This window comes from Passer montanus, unplaced genomic scaffold (genome assembly GCF_014805655.1).
Source record: "Passer montanus isolate IOZ18808 unplaced genomic scaffold, ASM1480565v1 scaffold117, whole genome shotgun sequence".
In the NCBI taxonomy this organism is placed as follows: Eukaryota; Metazoa; Chordata; class Aves; order Passeriformes; family Passeridae; genus Passer; species Passer montanus.
In genome coordinates this window covers 905,011-928,341 of record NW_024358389.1, presented here as the reverse complement: position 1 = coordinate 928,341, position 23,331 = coordinate 905,011, and the positions used below count along the sequence as shown (strand labels likewise).

The 23,331-nt window shown below is 46.7% G+C and overlaps 1 protein-coding gene and 1 pseudogene across 1 annotated transcript; both read right to left on the bottom strand.

The window, feature by feature from the left end:
- Window positions 1–2,563: 2,563 nt before the first annotated feature.
- On the bottom strand, window positions 2,564–7,191 carry LOC120496681 (annotated as a pseudogene).
- Window positions 7,192–14,421: 7,230 nt separating this feature from the next.
- Window positions 14,422–18,668, bottom strand: LOC120496596 (keratin, type I cytoskeletal 47 kDa-like). Its single transcript, XM_039697203.1, has 6 exons — window positions 18,180–18,668; window positions 17,223–17,305; window positions 16,458–16,731; window positions 15,766–15,992; window positions 15,194–15,312; window positions 14,422–14,666 (listed from the first exon to the last, which is right to left on the bottom strand). The coding sequence occupies exons 1-6, from the start codon at window positions 18,666–18,668 to the stop codon at window positions 14,641–14,643; spliced, it is 1,218 nt and encodes a 405-aa protein (XP_039553137.1). The 3' UTR covers window positions 14,422–14,640.
- Window positions 18,669–23,331: the final 4,663 nt, after the last annotated feature.

Here is a 23,331-nt window from a genome sequence, read left to right as displayed (position 1 = left end):
CTCATGCTGCAGCCCATCAAGATGGCCTGGGTAGCATTTGGCAATTAACAGGCAATTAACTGACAATGAATGCTCAACAAAAGAGACATCAGCACAATATACACACGAGCAATTTGGAAACGACATCCGTGCTTTCAAATGGACACATGGATTGCTTGGGAGCTCTGAAGGCAAGCACGCAGGAGTGTGTGCACGTTGCTTTTTGCCCAAGGTTGCTCTGAAGGTCTTGTTCCAACACGCACCCCAATTACCTTCTCAGAGCCCTAATAGGAGCACCAGATAAGTATCCGAATTGCAACACTTTGTGCTCATAAAATTAAAGCTTATTATGCTGATTAATGACTAATGAGATGCATGCAAATAAAAAGTGTAAAGTTCTCCTCACTCCTCAGTATTGCTGCTGCCCTACTTTGAGCCTGCCCTAAGCTTTGACACCTGACACTACAATGTTTGTATTTTTTACTCCTGCTTTGCAATGGTTTGAGTTTTCCAGCTCTGTTCTTCCATGTAAACCTGTTTTCTCAGTAAGCAAGTGCCAGTGATAACCCAGGTGCAGATTTTGTAATCCAAAATGTAAAAAGGAAAGAATCCTTAAAACTGTTTTTTTCTTCTGGGGTCTGGTAAGAAACTATCTCATTTTAGTCTGCTTTTTGTCTCTAATGAGTGCTAACGCCATGATTCAGTAGGGGGTTTTGTGAGTTTATTGGTGGTTTGCATTTATTTTGTCACATACCATAGCATGCAATAAACCATATTATGAAGCTGATTTACCTTGTAGAAGATGCAAACTCATTAAATGTATAAACATTACAAAAACATCTTGTTGAGAAAGCCACAGATTTCAGATAAGGAAAAGACAGTACAATCAATGCTGAGCAGCAAAAGTAGCAGTGTATTATTTAACCTTATGGCTCAGAAATTGTTACTTCTATCAAAATAAGCATTTAAATCAGCAGCAGAAGTGCACTGAGAATTGCAACACGCTGCACCCTGGTACGTGTCTGTGCTCAGCACTGGCTTCTCAGCCCCTGAACTGCCTCACTGCCCTTCCCACGCTCCAAATTCCAGTTTCTGCTGTGCTCCCCCAGGGGTCAATTCAGGAGAATTTCTTCTGCAGGGTTAAATTCAGAGATAACCAGCAGTAAAATACTACAAGTAAGCCATATTTTTGGAAAGAAGGACAGGAGCAAGAGGTGTCAGTGGTACCACAGTGGCAGAGAGCAGTGAACTCCAGCATGGACAGGCTGCTCCTCTGAGTAAATCATATCCCACCACCCCAAGAGCCTCCTGGTGAGGCCAGAGGCCAGGTAAGTCACCTGTAAATCACCATGGGACAGCCAGGAAGCAGGCACGGAGCAGGAACATTTTTGAGGTTAGCTTGGCAGGCTCCTAGGGGAGGTATGAGAAGCAGGGCTCCTGGATTGGGAGTATTCCTTAATTACTGCAAATTGAGTACCCTGAATAGACAGGTCTGAGAAATAGCTGTCACCACCTGCCAGGGGTGGAAAATGAGCAGAACAATTAGAGAAAGAAGGCTTGGGGGACACATAGCAAAACAGAGACAAGTGTGATGTGATGCTGCAAGGGGTTAAAAATGAAGAAGGTGATTTTGCAACAGGTGGGAGTTGGGGATATCCTGGCAAACAATCCCCAGCATTGCTGTGGTGTCAGGCCAGCTGCATCAGCACGTGTTTGTGTGTGAGTCCTTCATGCAGGTTCCTCCAGTCCCCAAAGGGACACTGGTCAGGAAAAATAAATCAGATTTTTTTTTGTTTTCCAATAGTAATTCATGGCTGAGAGCCCAGCATAAGGCAACACCGTGAATCACTGGCACAGATCTGCCTGGAACTCAGGAGTTTGGGATTCCTGTTCCCACGGTCTCCCACTCAGTCTGTGTTTCCCAACATTCTCCCATGGGTGATGCCTTCCTCAGAGGGAAAAAACAAACCTCTTGGTTGGAAAACTGAAAGACTCATAGAATGATTGTTCTGTTTGGGCTTAAGCAGGCAAGGGGAGAGGTGTGCAGGAGAAAGGATGAATCTGTGAGCAGGTCTTGTGTGAGAAATCCTCTGGGTTATTTCCAAGTGAAATTCCCAACAGAGATCGTATTTTCAAGAGGTTTTTATAGGGAACAGTCAGTTCCTTAAACCCACCCTCTTGTCCCTGATGGAAGTCAATAGCAGAAGGGTTTTGACTGAGTTTTCCCTCAGCAGAGCATTGTTCCTGGCAGTGCAGACTGCAAAGTTTTGCCCAGTGAGTCTTAAGTGGTGAATATGTCACTGAAAACTTTGGGTCTTATGGGTTATCTGACACATCATTGTGTATTCCACAGCCAGATCTTGATATCTGTAAACTGATTCAAACAAAACTCTCTGCTAAAGGAACTTGGAGTAGACACAGCCTTCTGGTTGCATCAGAGAAAAGCAAAGATTTATTAGCATTTATTCCACAGGAACACCAATCACGGTAGAGATTAACTCAGGTAACAGTGATTTGGAGCAGAAACACAGACGGAGGAAGCAGGCAGGACATGCAGAGGGCTCTGAGGAGCCCCTGGAGTGAGCAGTGTGGAGGAAGTTGGACAAATGTTCACTCCTGCTCGTGCAGGGACGTTCAGCCTTGCTCAGTAGAGTCTTGCTTGGTCCAAAGGCCTCTGGGAGGCTGTGCAGTGGAAGATGCTGGTCTTGCTGATCACTCCTCAACCTTTCTAAAACTCCCTGTTGAAAGATGGAGGAAAGAAGGAATTTTTTTTTAAGAATTCAGCATTTTTAACCTTATGTTACTTCCTAAGTATCACCTGTGCAGTTCTCAGTGCATCAGGGTTGTTCCCAGCCTTCTGGAAAGGTCCAGACAGTGTCACACCTGAGTTTGTACAGTGTGTGTGCAGATTTAGCAATTAACTACCTGGATCTGCTTCTGTTCTCAGCCATGGCAGTGCAAATCACTTTAATTTAGTGTGGCTGCAGTACTACAAACCAAATACAGGTGAATTTAGAATCTGCATTTGTGTGTGTACAGATATTTACAGTAGATTTTTATAAGTTAAAGAGAGATAGCACATAATATACTTTAATCTTGCCTGCCAAGCATTAATATATGTTGGAGTGTTGCAGGACAGAGGGGATGTTTGATCAGAGGAATAAATTTTTTGTGTAGGAGTTTGCAAAGCCTATGTAGGAATTATTTAAAAAAAAACAGAGCTCATCTACACCAAATTTTACCAAATAATCTTCCTCATGACACAAAATGCTCGTGAATTCACTGCCTTATTTTCAGCATCAGAAGTGTCTCTGCAGGGTTCCTACTGTTTGCACTGGTGGCTTCAGGCCCTTTGGGTGAGAGCCAGCTCCCATGGCATGTCATGACTGTCAGTCTGCAATGCAAACTCTCTTTGGGACAGAGCCTGACTGAACCTGGTCATTATAAGGAGTAAGTGCAAACCTCAAAGCAGGACCATTTTCCATCTTTTCATAAAAAAATCAAATTTGGAATTGAATATTTCTAAAAATTTTCATCTTCCTCCTAATTTTCACCACCTTCAGGCTTTTGTCTGAGGTGCTGCCTGGACCTGGACCCTTACCCCGTCTCATGTGTTTTATGGCTTCAGACACTTCCTCCATGGTTGCTCCTCTCTCCAATGTTTTATTTCCTTCCAGGCAGAGCTTCATGTTTTCAGCACTTCCTGGAACTAGAGCCAGGAAGTCAGATATGGATCAGACCCTTTGGTCATCTCCATCTTTTGCTGCTTCAGTATTTTGCAGCCAATGCCCCTTATATTTTAAATGTCCTGAGTGTTCCAATTATTCTACCCTGCTTTAAACAACCCCTGCTTAATGCCAGTCACATTTCTAACTTCTGACTCTCCTAGTTCCCTGCACACTTTGGATTTGGCACCATTTTCCCTTTTCCCCCTCCATTTCTTCTTTTCACCCATCCTCTGACACAACTCTTCATGCCATCCTTCGTGCTGCTCATGTTGATTTGTCACAGAACAAATGTCAGAGTGGCCTTAAAACAAGACTGGGAAAAAAATAGTAAAAAATATTTCCAGGAAGGAAGTTGTTACATCCTTTCCTGCTATTCAGAGAGAATTGTGGATTGCAGGATGTATATTTTAATTCCATTTTTACCTGGGCTTTCACAAGAGTCGCCAGGCTGGGACTGGGAAGATGAAGAGCGGGAGAGGCAGGATTTACCTCCTCCTCCTCCTCCACTGCCACCTCCTCCACCTGAAGTTTTACCACAGCTTCCACCTCCTGTTCTTCCTCCACTCCCTCCTCCTCCACTTTCAGAAGAGGAAGTTCTTCCATAGGTTCCTCCGGTTTTTCCTCCACTGCTTCCTCCACCTGAGGACCAACAGCTTCCTCCTCCACTACTTCCTCCATGACCTCCTCCTCCTCCTCCTACTGCACAGAACTGCACTCATCTCCTGACTCTCCCTTGACTCTCTTGTGGCTGTCCAGACACACTCACACTCACACTCACACTCACACGCTCACACTCTTGGCCCTGAGAAGCCAAGGGAACAAAACACCATCACTCTGGCTAAACAATCTCCATATTGCATTCTCCTTTGGCACAGCACAGGCACAGCAATGAGATAAGCGTTGTGTTTTCTTTCTCTGGTGTGTAGAGAATGTGAAACCCAGAAATATTCTTGGGAGGAATTGTGCCTTGCTTTTCTCTGGGAAGAGAAATGTGGCAACAGGGGGTGAGGAGCAGTCGTTACCTACCAGACTGATCTGCGACTGCAGCTCAATTTCCAGGCTCTGAAATTCACGTCTGAGCACAGAGATCTGTTGGTTGCTTGATTCTATTTCCTGGCTACTTGAGTGCACTTGTTGACTCACTTCTTCCATCTGAAAAATTAATGCAGGGAATTGCAGTTTCTGAGTTTTACTTGGAGTGCCAACATGGCAGTTTATCATGGACCATCTGGACCACAACAATTTGCAGAAGGGCCACTGGTAGAAGGGGGCTGTTAAACTTGCTTGTGTGGCTCTGCCAGAGCAATTCAAGCTCACTTGTGGTTTACTTCATTTCGACCAAAAGGACTCTACTGTTATTTTGTAAAATCAATGGATGTTGTGTCATTCCTTTACAGGAAATTCTTACCAAGAGCTATCGCATTTACCTTGCTTTCGTACCACTTCTCAACCTCTGCACGGTTTCTCTGAATAATAGCTTCATATTCTTGCCTCATCTCATTCAGTTTTTTCAGCAGATCCTCTCCTGGAGCAGTGTTTATCTGCACATTCACATCCCCATTGGACTGGGATTGCAGCAGTTTCATTTCCTGCAGAGAAAACCCAGGCCCAAGGACAATGAACACAAATGGAGCCTTTCAACAACATATATATATATATATATATATATATGTGTGTATATATATGTATGTGGTGGGTGTGTGTATATATATATGTATATATATAATATATATATATGTATATATATATGTATATATAATATATATATATATATTTGGAGGGTTTGTGTTGCAGTTATTTAGCCTTGACTTTCCAGTCATTGCTTGTTGAGGGGCTGAGCTCAGGGGCACCCTGGAGCAGCCTGGCCGTGCCCCTTGGTCACTGCGGGGTCTCAGCTTCCCCCATCTCCAGAGTGCATTTCAAGGAGCTGGCTCTTACCTCCTCGTGGTTCTTTTTGAGGTCGATGATCTCCTCTTTCAGAGACTCAAACTGCATTTCCAGGTCGGACTTGGTGAGGGTCAGGTTGTCCAGCAGGGGCCTCAGGCTGTTCAGGTCGCCCTCCACGTTCTGCCGGAGCCCGCTCTCCATCTCGTACCTGAGCCAGGGCAGTGCACAGAGGTCAGCCCTCCTCCCAGCTGACATTATTTATGGAAACTTCACCTATTCCAGAGTCACTGTCTGCTTTTGCGTCTGTACTTTGGAGTTTGCAGCATCTCTCAGCCATCAGAATTAGGAAATCATCAATACTTAACGTTTAATGTTAAGTTTAAGTCAATACTTAACATTTAATTAATAATATTACTTAATAACATAAAGTTATTATTCTTTATACTAAATCAATACAAAGTTTAATACTAATATTAAACTTCAATATTAACATGTGTTCTGTGGTCTCTTTCCTTGTATCTTCTTACTACAATTTTGTGCACACTCCATCTCTCTGGTTAACCTTTTAGTGACAGAAAATCCCAATTTTTATTTTCTTATAAATAAAACTTTTTATAAGCTGTGGCTCTGCAACCATAGGCAGCATTCCTATCAAAGATCATTCTAGGAATACTGAAAAATTTGAAGTTTCACAAATTATTTCAGTTGTGCTGCCATGGAAGCAGGAGGAAGCCAAGTCCCTGTGGATTGATATTTGTTTATGGAATGAATCTATGAAATGAAGTTCAGGAAAGCAGGAGGAAGGAAGTCAGTGCCTGTAAAAGAGCAATATATATTTACTTTATTCTAAAGTCTTCTGCAGTCATCTTTGTGTTATCCAGGTCCAAAAGTACCTTGTGGGTTTCCACAGCTGCAGCCACAATCTAGAAGAGACACAACATGTTAGGAAAACATTTCCTGAGAATCTCTCAGTCTGTCAGTGCTTCAACTTCTCCAACAAAGAATATCCTACCTGCTTCTGAAGTTCTTCAATCTGTCCATAATAGTGGCTGTAGTCCTTTGGGCCAACAGGACCTTGCTTCTGGTACCACTCCCTGATTAACTGTTCAAGATGAGCGTTTTCCTTTTCCAGATTCCTGACTGTCTCCATGTAGGAAGCCAGGCGTTCATTAAGGCTCTGCATGGTCAGCTTCTCATCGTAGGAGAGAATTCCCACATTCCCTCCATGGAAGCCACCACTGCCAAAGCTGCCAGCACTGAAACCAGCCCCACCTCCACCCAAGCCCCCAAAGGTGCTCCCAGACCTGAAGCCCGTTCCCATGCTGCTGTGGCCCATCCCATAGCAGGCACCACCCAGCCTCCCTCCCCAGCTGCTGCTGCTCATTCCTCCTCCATAGCTGCTGCGCCTGCCATAACCACTGCCTCCAGCACAGCTGCTCTGGGAGCTTCCTCCACCACAACTGCTGCCAGAAAACCTGCCACCACCACTTGTCCTGGAGGTGACTGTCCTCGAGGAGGCCGAGGAATGAGAGCTGCCCCCTCCAGCGCTGCTCCCCCGCAGGCAGCTCTTCAGGGGCTGCTTGGAGCCACAGCTCATCGTGGCAGCAGCAAATAAGTCAGGTGAAAAGTCAAAGCTGGTCGTACAGTTGTTCTGGAATCATAGCTCCAAGTTCCAGGCAGCCTCCTCTGCATTTATACCTGAGACAGTGGGTGTCACCGTGGAAGGGAGTACCCGCTTTCCATGTGTGGTTGCAAGCCCTAATTTGCTAAAGGGAGATGCTTGGCAGTGGCAGGAAGCTTAACCCTTCCTCTAAGTGTTTGTGACCATTTGTTTATTAACACAAAACATGTAATTTCTGTTGGGTGGCTCTGAATTAGGGAGATCTCTGTTGAGATCTAGTGCACGGGCTCACAGTCACCCGAAACAAACTCATCCCACTCACCCGGTCCTGGTCACAGCCCTCTCAGCACAGCCCCACACTGCCACAGCACAGGACAGCAGTGGATGTTCCCATCTCTCTTCCAATGCTCAGATATTTGTCAAGGAATTCTGGCTGATTTTTTTATAGCTAACTCAGATTTTCATAGGTTTATCATTATCCTATGCTGTATGCTCCTGATTTGCTTTATGTCTTTGGAAAGCCCACTGAAGGATGCATGTTGTAGGTACACAGAAACACTCTGATCTATTTGTAATATCTCATAAAAACTCAGTGAATAATGGCAAATATCACGTGTCAGCAATTATTTCAATCACACCTCTATAATTGAGTTTTATAAATAGCAAATTAATTATGAAAAATGGTATCACAACAACTGCAGAACTGCTCTGTGTCAGGCTGAGGGAAGGAAGTGTGGCAAGTTGTTGCAGGGAAAAACCCTTGCTTGGGCCAAGTGGAAGTACAGGATGGTTGAGAGACCTGGGAAAGCTTTGAGGCTTGGGGCTGGTCTCTCCTGACATAGCTGGGGCTGTCATTGGTCATGCTCCTGAAGGGGATTCAGAATTTTATCAGGATGTTTTCCCTATGCAGCACAAATACAATACTTGGATGAGAAAGGTAAAATTCCTGGTTTGGGGATTAAGTCAATAAACTACAGCAAAACAGCATTTTTCATTCAGATTTGGTTTCCATTCACAGACACAGCATGACCAAAAGTAGGAAATATTTGTTATGTTCCATTTTCTTCTTTTAAGACTGTATCTTTGCCCAGTGCAGTGGATAGTTCAGCTGTACATCTGCCCTGTGAGCTCTCACAGCACCCTGAGCCTCAGACTGTGACATTTCTCCCCTGGGTACCTGCCCAGGTACCTGATCCTTAGCAAATCCCAGTCTGTTATCTCTCTCACCTTGTAGGTGGAACTGCTGTGACACCCAATTTCCTGTATTGATTTGGGATATTACTGGTTTCTCACTCAGCCTTTGTGGTGGTGGTTGTTGCTAATTAAGTTTTGTTTGTTACAGCTTTGTTTGTGGAGACAGCTTTTGGCAGAGGCCCCTCCCAGCACAGCCTGGCCCACGCAGAGGACATGCCTCACCTTCCACCTGCTGCTCCACTTCATCTCTGGAACATCTGAGGCAGCAAGGCCTCCCCTGCATCGTAGAAATTTCAGTGGTTCACCTCAATGCTCAGTGGAGTCTGGGGGATCATTTTCTCCCAAAGGGAATGAAATTCTCTTCTATACTTGCAGCTACTTTGGCTCAAGAAGCACCTGGGTCTTGTCCCATTTAACTGTTGCTTTGACACCCCTGATACAGAGACATGGGAACAAATCAGTGTTGTTCTGTATAATTCTGAAGAAAGGCTTTGTTTTGTTTTTTAAACGTGGAAGAATGTTTATTACATCTTCTGTATCAGTCATTCCTTTTAGGAATGACTTTAGGTTTTCCCTTAGGAAGACCAATATTCCTGTCTTCCCTTAACAAAATAACATTTTTGGATGGCTTGAATATCAGAGAGGATGCTTGTGTGCATAGCTTCATTTTTAATACATGAAAGGAAGATTTCTTGCCATTTTCCCCCTAGAACTTGTGCAGGCAATGTGCTTCAGGAGTGAAATTTAGCTCCTTAAAACTGAAGAAGCCTGACAGATCCATCATGTCTGGAAATCCTGGCCAGGATCAGAGATAGAAGTCACAGAACAAATGGTTCCTGAAAGGAATTCTTTATATTTCAGAGCTGCTGTAAGGTGGAAGCTGGTTTATGAGGTGGTAATTTTCTCTGCAGTTTTGTCTCATGGTACTGTCCTTGCAACACACTGAGCTTCCTGGGTATCTCAGATAATGTTCCAGCAAAATCCAGAGATGCTGCTGGAGGGCTGGGAAACCTTCACATAAAAGTGATCACAATAAGCTTCAGGAGCTGGAGGGATCCCCAGCAGTACCTGTGAAATGGGAGAATGAAACGTTACAGAATCTGGGGCTGGTGCTGCTCACTGCAGCACAGCCAAAAACTGGGATGGGGGGATGGAGGGTTTGGGGCATGTGGAGGAGGAGGAGGAGGTGGCTCCACATTTCTTTGCAGTGAGGCCTCTCCCTTTTCCTGTGATGAAACTGCCACGAGCTCTGCCCAAAGAGGAGGACGGACTATTTAAGGCTGAGCAGCTCACCCAGCCCCGGCAGGAATTCTCCCGGGATGGGCAGGAATTCCCTCAGCATTTCAAAGGCCGGGTTCCGTGCGCTCTGCACGGCCCAGGTGTGCGTTGGCTGAAGCAGAGGCTGCGGGAGAATGTTTTCCTTTGGGAGTGTGGCAGCAGGAAGGGGCTGTGGATGAGCACATGCCAGCTCCTCTCAGCCCCCAGGAGCACCTTCCACACCCTCCCCACACTGTTGTGTTTGGGAGGAACCACTGAGGCTGCTGAGCACATTTGTGGGGTCACAACTGGACTGTTGTCCCCTTTCTGGTGCTTCACTGGGATCCTTTTCCATCCTTCCTGCTTCTGGTCAGGTCTTGTTGGAAAATTCAATTCTTGTATGTTGCTACACAGAGAAAAACTATGAAATATTTACCTGGAGAATATGACTCATTGTCATAATTATATGTTATAAAATAACTCCCATTATACGATCATCAGGCAGTTTTATTAACATCAGATAATCCCATAGGATTTCTCCACAGCAGAAAAGAAAGCCAGACCATGCAGTGTGACTGTGTTGGAGGGTGAACATCATTCTTTGTACTCTGCTCTTCATTCCAGTGAGCTTCAGCTGCCTGACACTTAGCATTAAGCTGTTCTCTTCCCCATTAAAATTTAAATTATGAGGAGCTTCTTCTTATCCAATAAAAAGCTAGATGTTTGAAAATGGAAAAATCTGATTTAGATCATTTGTAATGCATTAGAGCTCAATCATGTTTATTCTTTCAATAGTGGATTAACTGACAGTTCTAAGCAAAAAGTAATTCCTACCTTAACAATTCATAATTGTTCACTCTGTAGAGAGAGTACAATGTGTTTGGAATCTTTTGTCCCTCCCACTAACACAGCTGTGGGTGCCTGGCAGCAGTTCCATCCAGAAATATTGGAGGAAAAAAATGCTCAGTTCCAACAATTTCCCGTGAAAAATGTGATTTTCCAAAAATGTGTTTTTATAATTAGAAGTAACTCTATAAAAGACGGTGCCTCATTCTTCTCCAGGCATGGGGCTCCTCACCAGTGTGCTTGGGTTTGTTCCCACAACCCAAAACACACAGGATTGTTTTAGATCTCAGTGATATTCTGTGAAAATCATCTGCAAGTGGTGGCTTTGGCAGTGCTGGGTGAAGGGCTGGACTTGAGGATTTTAGAGGGATTTTCCAACCTAAATAATTCTGTGATTCCCTTATGCCAAAAACTATTTAGGCTCTATTTAAGCGATGGGTTTTAAAATATCTGTTTTGAAGTGAGAAAGTCCCCACCTCTCCTGAACTATTCCGCAAGACAGGGTGTAATCTTGGTGTCCACCCACACCCCAAGGTGTGTGGCCACAGGAATATCCCTGGAATCTCTCCTGTTGTGTCCAATGGTCCTAATGCAGCACGTTCACCCTCTGGTCACTTAAAGCTGGATTTGGCATGGACAGGTGACCTGGGGAAGGGCAGGAGAGTCCAGTGCAGCAAACATCCCTCCTTTAGGAAAAGCAGAATTCCTGCCTGCATTCTGCCTGATCTGTTACTCACTCACTGTTGCAGAGCCGAGCAGTGATGAAACATTAAAGAGCACCTTCAAAAGCTCCACCACCCAACAGAGCGATGGTGGTTGTGATAGGAGCAGCAATTAGGTGAGTCAGAGCTGGAGGAGACTTTCAGAGCACAAACCCTTTGGTTCGGAGCTGCTTCAGTGTGGGTGCAAACAGCCCCTGGCCCGGCTGTCTCTCTGGGGTCTCAGCTGCAAGACCCTCATTAGCAAAGGGTCATTACAGCACATTTACAACCCCTGAGGAGACCCTGCCTTTCACTGTGCTCCCACCTAACGACACAATGCAAAATACTCGGGTGCCGTTTGGAAAACAAACAGGTATTAGCAACGTGGTGAGCGAGTTTCAGTCTGGTGCCCATCCCACACACCCCCACACCTGGCAGAGCGGGAGGCAGGGGACACCTGCACCATCCCTGGAGCCAAAACCTGGTCACAGCAACCTCACTGAGAGCGTGAGCATTAAATCCGGGCGGATCTGGAGCAGGATGCCAGGGCTGGTGGCGCGTTCCGTGGTTGGGGCACTGCGGTGTCCGCAGCGCGTCCCGCAGACCCCGCTTCGCCCGGCTGGAGGGGAGAGCCGAGCCTCGGCAGCTCGCTGGGAGCCGAGTGCCCTCTAGAGAGCACCTGCAGCTCAGGGCCGGGATCATTCACGCTGCATCTCCAACAAATCTCCAAAAAGTCTCCAAATATCCCGTGTGCTGACAAGCAGAATGTGTCAGGATCCCTCGGCATGGTGGGCGAGGAGCGCTGCCCACCCCACTGCAGGGCAAGGGGGCTGGACAGGGCTGAAATTGCTGCAGATAGTGGATTAATGCATTTCAATATCATTTTAATCACATATTATTGTACTTCTGTTGGATAGGCTAACAGCAACTGCTTCTACTTAGGCAGAGTCAGGATTAGCTCTCCATTAATTTAGCGTCTCTGGGTCCCTTAGGAAAATGTAAGCTCTGTTTTTAAGCAGAGTTTCAGACTTGTTTTCACACCTGGGGCAGAGCAGGGACTGGACAGGCTGGGGACAGGGCAGGGCTCGGGACCAGGACACTGACAGGTCAGTGTTTCCTTGGGATCTGCCGGCTGGGAGCGGCTGACACCTGACGGGGAGAGCTGGGAAGTGCCAGGATTTCCCAGGCACTTTCTCCATTTCCTTGTTTTTCAGCACAAGAAGCATTTGCAGGCAGTCAGGATTACTAATTATTCCAGCTTCTCTTAAATTTTTATGTGACTTTAAATACAGAAATACAGTGTTAATGGCAAACCTGTGCTTCAGACTCACTCCAAACTGGACAGTTTTTGGACTGGCCAGTTTTGCCCTGTATTCTCAGGCATGCTCAATGTCTCTGTCCTCTGGGGAAAACAAATAAAATAAAACAAAACCAACCCAGTACAGGTATTTTAAATTTCTCTTTCCTCTGGGAAAAACAACCAAACCCAACCCAGTGTAAATATTTCCACAGGTTCTTCAGGTTGGTATTTCATTCTGTGCTGCAAGAGGGGCAGCGCCAATGGAGCAGAAGGTGAAAAGTCAGATGCCAGATTCCCAGGATTTTAGTTTCGATGAGCATCTGCCTCTCGCTCACGGAGGATCTGATTCACGCCGCTCTGCTGGGAGGAGCGAGCAGCAGCTCCGGGTTGTTCAGGGTTTTGGGCAGGGAGAAATTCGAGTGTGGGAGGAGCAGGGGAGACCTGGCCCGGCCCAAGGCGCAGCGCTGCCGGCAGGATCCGCGGCTCGGGATGAGCATCTCTGCTCGTGCCCGTCCCCGCCGCCAGGGATCACCCTTGTCCCTTCTCCGCTTCCTCACTGCCAACATTCCGCCCTCCCTCTGCCGCTTCTCTGCTCCAGGTTTATTGCATTTCTGCCAGAGCAGACGTAGAAATTCTCCTTTGCACGCGTGTGGCACAGTCAGGAGCGGGACTTGGGGAAATTAATTTGCCTCTATGTTTCAAATGGTTTTTAATTTCTCAAACGAAGGAGTCCAAAATATTCCATAGGTGTGAGGAATCTTTGTACGGTACAAAAACGCCTTCCAGGCCATCAGCTCTTTCCGTCCTGCGGGTGTCTCTGCACAGCTGTGGATGTCCAAGCACCCCCGGCTGCCTGAAGAGCAGAGGAGCTGAGGACATCTGACATCCCCTGCCCTGCTGACAGGGCACTGTCCTCGCAGGGTCCCTCCCTGGCAGTGGTTGGACACTGAGGTTCACAAGGTTGTTTATTGTCTCTTATCTAAAGTATTTGTTCTCAGACCCGCAGAGGTCTGATCTGCAGGTCTGTCAAGGGCACACTGCCCGCCCCTGGGCTGGTGTTGTCTTTTTATACTAAAATCTATGTGTACTTTATTTGCAGTTATTTTCCAATACCTATTGCCTATGTCAGACTGTCTCCTTCTACTCTAAACCAATCTAAAAACACCACCATCACCAAGAAGATGGAGGTTAGGAAGAAGAAAGAAGGAGGACAGGGAACACCCAACTTCCTCCATCTTGGGACTCCAAACCCCCATTCTAAAAATCCCAAAATTCTACTTTTCACCCTGTGACAACTACTATTATGCTACTTAAACTTTTGTGACTTGTAATTCTTCATACAAAGTTGGTAATTTGCTCCATGGGTTAAGATCCAAATCCCAAGTGTCTTTGGCTACCTGCCAGGGTCTCCAAGCCCCTGCCAGGATCTTGAGCCATTCAGGGCACCCAGAGAGATGTCCTGGGTTCTGACACACCAGCACATCTCCCAGTTTAATGTCTGCCACATCTGGAGAGCAGCTGGAGATGTGCACCAGAGGTGGCTGCTCAGGTGGTACCTGTGTGTGGATACACACCTGCCTGAGCCTTGGAAATTTCTGCCACTGTTCTTTCACTGATGAGCTCCAGCTCTGCTGGCCTGTCTGACTCCTCCTGTGCCACCCAGGAATGGGCAACATCTGCCTCAGGCTGTGACAGCAGGGAGCAGCTGGACAAGACCTGCCAGGTCAGCAGGGCCACTCTCTCCTGCTGGCAAAGCAGCTTTGTTGCCAGTGCAGGATGATCCTGACCAGTTTAGGTGCCCCTTGCTCATGGATCAGCAGCTGGTGCTGGAAAGGAACTCAGTTTCAGACACAGGTTCTTGATTGCATTAGGCAGAAGCAAAGTTTTATTAGAGACATTTTTCACCAGCAGGTGCATAAGTGACCTGACTAACTCAGGTAACTTCTAGAGGTTACAGCGTTGCAGAACAGAAGAGCAGAACAGAGGAGGTGGCTTCCACACCCCCTTTAGCTACGTGGCCAAGCATCACTGAGTTACTTCTACTTTCTCTGCACAGAGGGTGCAGTGAACAGGGACTCTTCTTGGGTTGTCTCTGGGTTTCCCTGTCACCTTCCAGTCCATTTCTGCTTAATCACAAATTCTCCTGCAGGTCACTGGAGAGAAAACACAGAAGTGTTATTTGATTGGAACAGAAGTAAAATCTTTCACATAACAGATATCAGATCCTGGTGGTGCCCATGTTTCTGGAATATACTGCTAAGCTGGTGCACCTGACAGCAACCCAGGAAGCCCCAGAAATTCCCTAAATAATTTGCTTTAATGGGAATTTTCACTTATAAAATTATAGGTTTACTCTTTTATTTACTCTTTCCAGACTCTTCTGCTAAGCTTTGGCTGTTTTCTTCACTTCTTCCAGTTCTTCCTGTCATGCTTTATCTCCCTGGCCTTCTCCTCTGCATTCTACTGCTCCTTTCTGTCTCCTATTTGCTTCCTCTACCCCGTGTTCAGTCCAAGCTCTCTTCAAACCCATTTCTCAGTGACACCACCACTGTATCAGAGCCCCCCCTGTAGCACAGTGACCCTGAGAGGATGCCTATGACACGTCCTAGGAACGTGCTGTCTCCTGTGCCTGAGGAAATGAACAAAGCCAGTTTTCCTTTTGGGAAAACTCAGCCCTTACCTTGTATGTCTCCAGTCTTGCAGGGTGGGACCTGGGCCTGGCAGTGGGCACCTGAAGTTGTTGTGTAGGTGTGGCTCGTCCTAATGACCCCTCCACCAGTTCCAATTCCTCCTCCGTGACTAGTGGGATAAATTTGGTGAGAGAAATAGGGAATTTTAGAACTTTACATGTCACTGCTACAGACACAAAGTGTCACACTGTGGCCTTTATAAGTGTTACAGTATTTTACATTAAATTTTCTTTCACTTAAAGAGTTGCTTTACATTTGTGCTCCCCCTCAGCATGGACAGTTCTCACCCATCTCACTATAAAAAAGGGACTGTCACAAATGCTGCTATAATGCCAGGAGTGACAATGTTGTCACCAGCAGCTTTGGTGTTCTACTTTGCAGATCCCGAGGACTGACATTTAGTTTGGATTGGAATGTTCATCGCAAGGAAATTGTTCATGAGGCAAATTTTCATCTCAGAGAAAGCCTTAAGAAGAACTGAAGATCAGCTTGGATACACAATCTGTAATGCAGACCCCTGACATTTTCATTTATTCTCTCGTGGATCTGGAGAGGTACTTACATGAGGTCCTGCTGTCCTCCTTCCAACAAGCACCGGTAGGTCTGGATCTCCTGCTCCAGGCGGCACTTGACGTCCAGTAAGGTCTTGTACTCTTGGTTCTGGCACTCTATTTCTGCTCTTATTTCAGCCAACTGCTGCTCCACACACGTGATCTGGTTCTGTAGCTCACTGAGGAGACTGTTGTACTGGCACTCCGTTTCAGCCAGAGATGATTCCAAGTTATTTCTCTGATAAGATAAGCAAAAAAACCCCAATCATTTTAGTGTCACCCTCCAGTCCAAAAACGAACGAGCCATTCACCACCATTGTGCTGGCTGGTGGGTCTGGCTGTTCATGCTAAGGAACCCAGCAGTGACCAGCTGGAGCTGTGAGTCAGCTCCTCACCCACCTGGCATTTTAGTTAAATGCTAGGCTCTGTCTCACCCCTCCAAAATGTACAGTTTATTCCAAGCTGTGTTCCTGCCCTGAACTCTCATGTATCTGTAACCCCACTGGCCCAAGTCTTATTCCGTGCCCACTTTGAATCTCCCTCTTAAGCAGTGTGAGGTGGACCAGACTCTCTCTTGGCCCTTCTCTCCCCCTCCCTCCCCCTTCTCCCCTTCTCGCTCAATAACCACGCTGCTCCTGGGGTGGGACCCCCAAAAAACCCTCACCTAATCAGCACCCTCAGAAGCCGTGTGGAGTCTCCTTGCCTGCCTGCTGCTACCAGCCAACACACAGCTTGGGGAGCCCTCCTGGGATCCCCAGGGAGCCCCCTCAAACCAACCGCAACACTCCATGATGCTCGTAGGGAAGAGGGCAGGACCTACCTCCTCGTGGTTCTTCTTCAGGCAGCAGAGCTCCTCCCGCAGCGACTCCAGCTGTGCCTCCAGGTCAGACCTGCACAGCGTCAGCTGGTCCAGCACCTGGCGCAGCCCGTTGATGTCGGCCTCCACGCTCTGGCGCAGCGCCAGCTCCGTCTCGTACCTGGGTTGTGTGAAAAGCACAGATTCAGGATGGGGACGTGCCACACGGCTCCTGTTTGTGCCAGGATCTCCCTCCCCAGCTCCGTGCTTTGACCTGCGTTTTGCTGGATTTCTGCATGCCTTGGATTTCTGCGCCGTTTCATGTCTACATGAAAGCTTTTCTTTCTCAGTTTTTTTCCCTGCTCCTGCTCACTGTATATTTGGTATCACTTACTCAGCTGTATTTCTGCTTTGTTGATCTCGTCTCTGCTGGTCTGGGGTGAAAATGGGCCACTCCCTGAGCTGCCTGTCCCCAGCCTCACCACAAACGCCGTTGCTAAATGTTTTACCCAAGAACACTAATTAAGGTAGGGCTGGTGACCAGGAGCAAAATGCCTTTCATCATCCTGCCCTGCCAAAGTGGTGTGGAGAGACGTGTCTGGAGCCTCTGTAATTAGTGCTCTGAGCCTCCCAGGGAGGGGGGAGGCAGCAGGTTGATAGAGGGGCACTCACTTCACACGGAAGTCATCAGCAGCCATCCTGCTGTTATCAATGTCCAGGATGATCTTGTTGTTGTCAATGGTTGCGCAGACAATCTGGAAAACAGCAAACCATGAGAGATGTCTCCTCTCTCCTGTTTTATCTATAGGTTTTTCTGCCTGGCAGTTAGGTAGGAGCTCTTCACATTTCCCTTTTTCTGTTACCTTCTTACCTAAGTAACCTTGTCCCTTAAGCAGAGAAGTTGAAGGAGGTGGCTATGCCTCCTTTACTCACAGAAGAAAGGAGATCAACCACATTGAGCTGGGAATTAAAGAGTTGTGGGATGGGACTTCCCAGTTTCAAGATCTGAAGGCAAGTTCCAAAGATGCTTCAAAAAATAAACCTAAAGAACTTTCCTTAAGAGAGTAAATCTCAACTGACATTCAAGCTGACACGTTCTGGGCTTCAGATTTAAGGACCTTCAGGGAACATGGTGGGAAGGTGTTTTTAAGCCTTAGGATCAGCCATAACTTTCATTGTGGACTTACTAATATCAGGCTGTTTGTGTCACTGTGACAATCAGTTTCAATTCTCAGCTTTCTCACCTAGAGATTTATAATGTTTCATTTGATAAAGCATCCAAAGTGTATGTTTTAGGTTGTCCCATAGTTTGCTTTGCTCTCCCTGTGGGGCTGACACCACTACATATCCTCAGAGTACATTGGTAATATTACATTGGTAATATTACATTTACAATTGTATAGTCAAATACAATGTACCAAAGCATCCTTTTCCTCTTTCAGAGCATTCTCCCACCCATACCACCTTGCAGCACCCACACTCAGCAATATCATTGAGGAATTTGCCAAAATTTCTGTTTGCAAAGACATTCACAAGCACCAAAGTTCCCTCCAACAACTGCAGTAAGTTCTAAACACAAACTCAGGAATAGGCTTTCAGAAGGGGAGGAACACCCCGAGGGGGGATTACCTGGTTCTGAAGGTCTTCAATCTCTTTGTAGTAGCAGCTGTAGTCGCGGGGCTCGCAGGACAGGCCCTGTGTTGCGTACCACTCTCTGATCCTGCACTCCAGCTCAGCATTCTCCTTCTCCAAGCACTTCACCTTGTCCAGGTAGGAGGCCAGGCGGTCATTGAGGTTTTGCATGGTGACCTTCTCATCGCAGGATGAAAGCAAGCAGTCGCCACCGAGACCCCCAACAACCACACCACCTCCGATGCCAAACCCGAGGCCATTGCCATAGCAGTTGCCACCTCCATAGCTCCCACCAGCCAAGCTACCAACGCTCAGTCCCCCTCCATAATTCACTCCACCGCAGTAGCTCCTTCCAGAAAAACCTCTGCCACTGCCTATGCCAAAGGAAGAAATCCGTGCTCCACCACCACCACCAATGATGCAGCTGCCACCGCTGCTCCTGCCTTTGCTAGACACAGTAATAGTCTCCTTAATGTTGCAACTCATGGCGACAGCGGTTGGAAATGCAAGCAGAAGCCCAAAGCAAGATGCACAGCTTGATACGAAATCAGACTGCAGGCTGGCCGTGGCCGCCCATCCCTATTTATACCTTCCACAGTGGGTGTCACCACTGCTTCTTCTTCCCATGAGGCTGGCTACCCCAGCCATTGGTGCCAAGAATAATTTCTCAAAGGGAAGTTTCCTTTCAAGAAGCCTGGTAGACAAGGAAGATACTTTACATGTCTCTTGCTAATTTCAAAAATACATTAGCAATAATGTTTTATGAATCATCAGCTTTTTGTTTATGATGCAAACTTACAGCATTAAGCCAGGAAAAACACTGTCCTAAATTACATACCAGGAAGAAATCATTAAAGGTTATTGCATCAAAGAGGTCTTTATCTCTCATTAATTTATTTTCATTTTATTTTGAGTTGAATAAGCAGTTTTGATGCAAGGTGCTGAGGTTGGAATATGTAAGATGAAACAGAAAGAAGAAATACCAAGTTTGCTTTTTGAGTGATGTATGAAGAATGATGTAAGAACTCTGGAAAGATCAGAGACACAGAGATTAACCTTTAAATCTCTCCACTGCCAAAATGACAAATCTGAAACACTGCTGTGAGACAAGTGAGACCAAGGAGGGATCTCGTAATGGGCACGGATGAAAGGTTCTTCATACATGATTGTGGCTCTCCAGTAATCCACAAAGGATTTGTTTCATTATGTGGAGAGTGTAAAGGAAGGTAAAAGTGCTTTAAGTATTTCCTGTTGTTCAGTGAAAGATAATTTCTGCACTTCTCCTCATTATGGATTGTAATTGTTGCTGGGAAAGGGTGGTTTTGAAACAGTGGATGGATGTAGAAACATCCTATGGCCGATTTCTTTGTCAATACATGCTGCATTTTAATCAGAGCTTTGAGATTGCTGTCCTGGGACATATAAAGACAGAATTCCTGACAGAGCTGCAGAGCAGTCACTGCCCTGTGCAGTTCTACCTGGGCTGGAGAAGCTGGATTTGCTACAAACTAGAGGCTCTCTATCAGTAACGTTTCTAAATCTTAATTAAGCACAGAAAATAAAAAGTAAGAAATCCTTTCACACTTTTGTAATCAAAATTCATGAGATGTTTTGGTGAGGCTCCAGAGCACTGGCCTTCTCCCTAGGGAGGCCCTTTCCAGTGGCCAGGGAGCAAGGGACAGGCATTCCATGGCTTTCTGAACCCAAATGGTCCTTGTAAGAAATTCTCCAAACCTCCTTCACCAGGGAAAAGTGAGTTCAAACTCTTGCTGAAATCCTCACTCAGTGTCAGGACTGTGGATTGGAACAGCTATTGTTATGGCAGGTAAATGATCCCTTTACTTAAGGACTGATTTATCCCAGTATTCATGGATTTACCCATCACTTTATTACTCTTATTTCTGTTGGAAAGATGCCTCCCCTTTTCTTTGCCTCCTTGGATGTTCCTTATCCTTGCCATGAAAGGCAGAATCATTCCAGTGATCTCTCCAGCAGGTGTGGAGAGGCTTCCCAAAGTGATTTACTCCAAGCGGGCCAAGCTGCCGCTGGACCCTGCCTGACACACTGGGCCTCCCTCTGGCCCAAAACACACAGAAATGAAGCTCAGAATGGGTAAAAGCTCAAACAAAGTTATTGTGCAGAGGAAGGAATCGCCGGATTTCATTGCTAGGACTGGAGAACATAATTGGGAGTCAGGGCGTGGTGGCAGGAGAGAACCGAAACTGCTGTAAGCTGCGTCCTGGAAGCTTCGCCCGCTCTGCGGATGATTCCTCAGGAATTTCCCAACAGCTGCGTGCAGCAAGCATCTCCTGAGTGAGCACACATTCCTTCCCCAGCCCCGCAGTTATCACACGGGCACATCAGTGTGGCTCAGGCAGAAACACGGCATGAGTTGTACTCGTGGGAGGGGAGGTGTCTGCAGGCTGGGGACGCTCCTGCTCCTCGCAGACACCTCGGTCCCCTCTGCCCCCCACAGCTCGGTGTGCCTGCAGCAACCCCCTGTGCCCAGGGGCTTTGCTCTGCACACACACTGCCCTCTCTCTTGTTATTTTTCCTGTTTGTCTCCAGGAAATGAGGGCACTAGATAAACTAAGACAAAACTAAGTAATTGTTCCGAGACCTTAAAAAATTAAATTAAGCTTTCCCTCGTGTTTTCATTCAGTTATTTGAACTCATGAGCTTCCTGGGTCTGTCTCATCAACACAAAGAAATAGGGAAATCTTATGGAAATGTGGCTTCCAACGTTTGCAGCTCCATAATTTGCAGCTCTTTAATAAATGAAGTGTTTTCAGGGTGTTTTCTTCTGGGGAACTGTTAATCACAACCTGCCTCTCCTGAGCTGCCTTCCAGACTCATCCCAACCTGTAGGTCCACAAACAACATCAGAGCGTCCCAGAAGCTGAGGCTGTACCCTCCAGGGGCTTTCCAGAGGCATATTCATAATTTCTGGATCATTAGAGTCTCTTTCTGGCCATGTCATTAGCTCTCTTTCACCTCTCAGGAATTCAGGACAGCTCCTTTATGAAAGTGCATGCTTTGGACCTGCGGGATGTGGTGGAAAGGGTGGGAAGGTCTTTGATACGAGCCCAGGGAATCTGGAGGAGCAGCTAGATGTCAGCAGCAGTTCACAAGAGGAGGAACCAGCCCAAGCTGGTGGGAATCAGCTGGGGCTGCCAGGACAGACTGGGAAGCTTTTACCTGCCATAGGTAGCCAAGAGTTTCCAGAAGACTGGAAACTGGAAGAGTCTCAGTGGAGTGTTTTTATAGTTCTAGAAACAAGAGTGTGAGGGCTCGGACTGGGGAGGATTGAGGCCAAAAAGGGCAGCAGTGGGTTATCTCCCTGCCTGTCTTTGCACTGAACAAGGCAGGAGGAGACAATGGGAATGGAAGGGGAAAGAGTTGCTTTTCAATTTCTCAGCCAGAGCTCTGAGAACCACTGGGATATCCACTTGGGTCCAACACAAGGAAGTTTGCCATTATAGACACAATTTGTATCTCTTCTGATCTCTTGTGAAGCACTGGCCATACATGTTTACTGGAAGGAGTCTTCATCAAGTCTGGGGCTTCCTGTAGGGCTGGAGCTAAACTTTAAATAAGGCTTAATTTAGTCTTGGTTTAAAAACTTCTACCTTTGGCCACTCCTCTGAGTCGTTGCAGGTGTTCCAGTGCTGCATTATCTTGTCTTGCTCATGGATACTGCTAGTGTCTGGTAGATGAAATAAAGAAATATCACTGAAACATCTTCTCTCTATGGCCTCTCACAAGGAGAGGGGCACCTTTCACCTGCTCCCTGAGACATTAGTGGTTGAACTTCTTCAGGCACTTGCTACCATGTTAAGTAAATTTCTGTTTCATCAGAGAAATCGGTGTTTTTATAAAAGAACTGGCAATAGAAAAGTGTGCCACACTATACTGTATGTCCAGTCCTGAAGTGGTTTTATCTTTGTACCTGCTCTCCTGTCCTGAGTGTGGCTGTTCCACAACCTCCAGCCTTTGATGGAAAAGGAATAAGCAGGAGTTCTGCTTTACTGGGTCATCTCACAGGTGAATGTGACCTTGTAACAGCCACACCACTACCAAAACCACCACTGCTTGGCTCTCTGGACCAGCAATTTAATCCTCAAAACACCCTCATAATACTTTGAACTGCCAGTTGTCCAAACCCAGAGTGACTCTGCCAGCTCACCATGGCCCACGGCTGCTCTGGCAGGTCAGGGCCAGGACAAAACCAGCTCAGCACCAGCTACACAGCTGCTGGTCAAGGCCAGGCAGGGACTGATCTGCCTGCTCTGTGACAGCTGGGTGGCTCTGGGTGTCCAAAGGCCCTACCTGGCTTTTTTCTCAATTCTATTATCTGATAAGCTGCACTTTTCCAGTTCCCACTCTGCTCTCTGCAGAGCTCCCCAGACAAGGTGTGTTTAACTCAAAGATGATCTTTCAACCACTCTTGATATTCAGGTTGAAACTCTTGGCAATCAGAGGATGACCAGTAAATGACTCAGTCACTGTGTGAAGAGAGGAGATAAAGTTTTGCCTCCAGACCTTTTCCCAATGTGAAGATTCCCATGGAATGAAAGGGATAGGTTTGAATATGAGCTGTGTCAGCAGAAATTGAATCAGTTGTGGAGACCAAGATTTCATCCTCAACAGTCATGCTCCATGAGCATGAGAAGGCTCAGCCCAGATCCATCAGCACTAGACTGGGGCCCAGGCAAAGTGTCTCTAGATGTTCCACCACTGACTTTCAAAATTCTTCTAAAACTGTGTTTCAGCCCAATGCTGTGTGGGGAGGACAGAGCCTGCCTGAGCTGTCTGTCCATGGGGGCAGGTGTCACCCAGGAATGGGCAACATCTGCCTCAGGCTGTGACAGCAGGGAGCAGCTGGACAAGACCTGCCAGGTCAGCAGGGCCACTCTCTCCTGCTGGCAAAGCAGCTTTGTTGCCAGTGCAGGATGATCCTGACCAGTTTAGGTGCCCCTTGCTCATGGATCAGCAGCTGGTGCTGGAAAGGAACTCAGTTTCAGACACAGGTTCTTGATTGCATTAGGCAGAAGCAAAGTTTTATTAGAGACATTTTTCACCAGCAGGTACATAAGTGATCATAGCCCTGGCTGACTACAGCAATAGTCTTGGTGCTGGGCCACACACA

Bases quoted from the DNA above. Each gene is read 5' to 3' on its own strand.
- LOC120496596 (XM_039697203.1), bottom strand. From the start codon at position 18,668: ATGAGTTGCAACATTAAGGAGACTATTACTGTGTCTAGCAAAGGCAGG. The intron at 16,732-17,222 runs GTGAGTGCCCCT...CACACAACCCAG, and splicing joins GCTGATGACTTCCGTGTGAA to GTACGAGACGGAGCTGGCGC. The intron at 15,993-16,457 runs GCAAGGAGACTC...TTATCTTATCAG, and splicing joins TGGCTGGTAGCAGCAGGCAG to AGAAATAACTTGGAATCATC.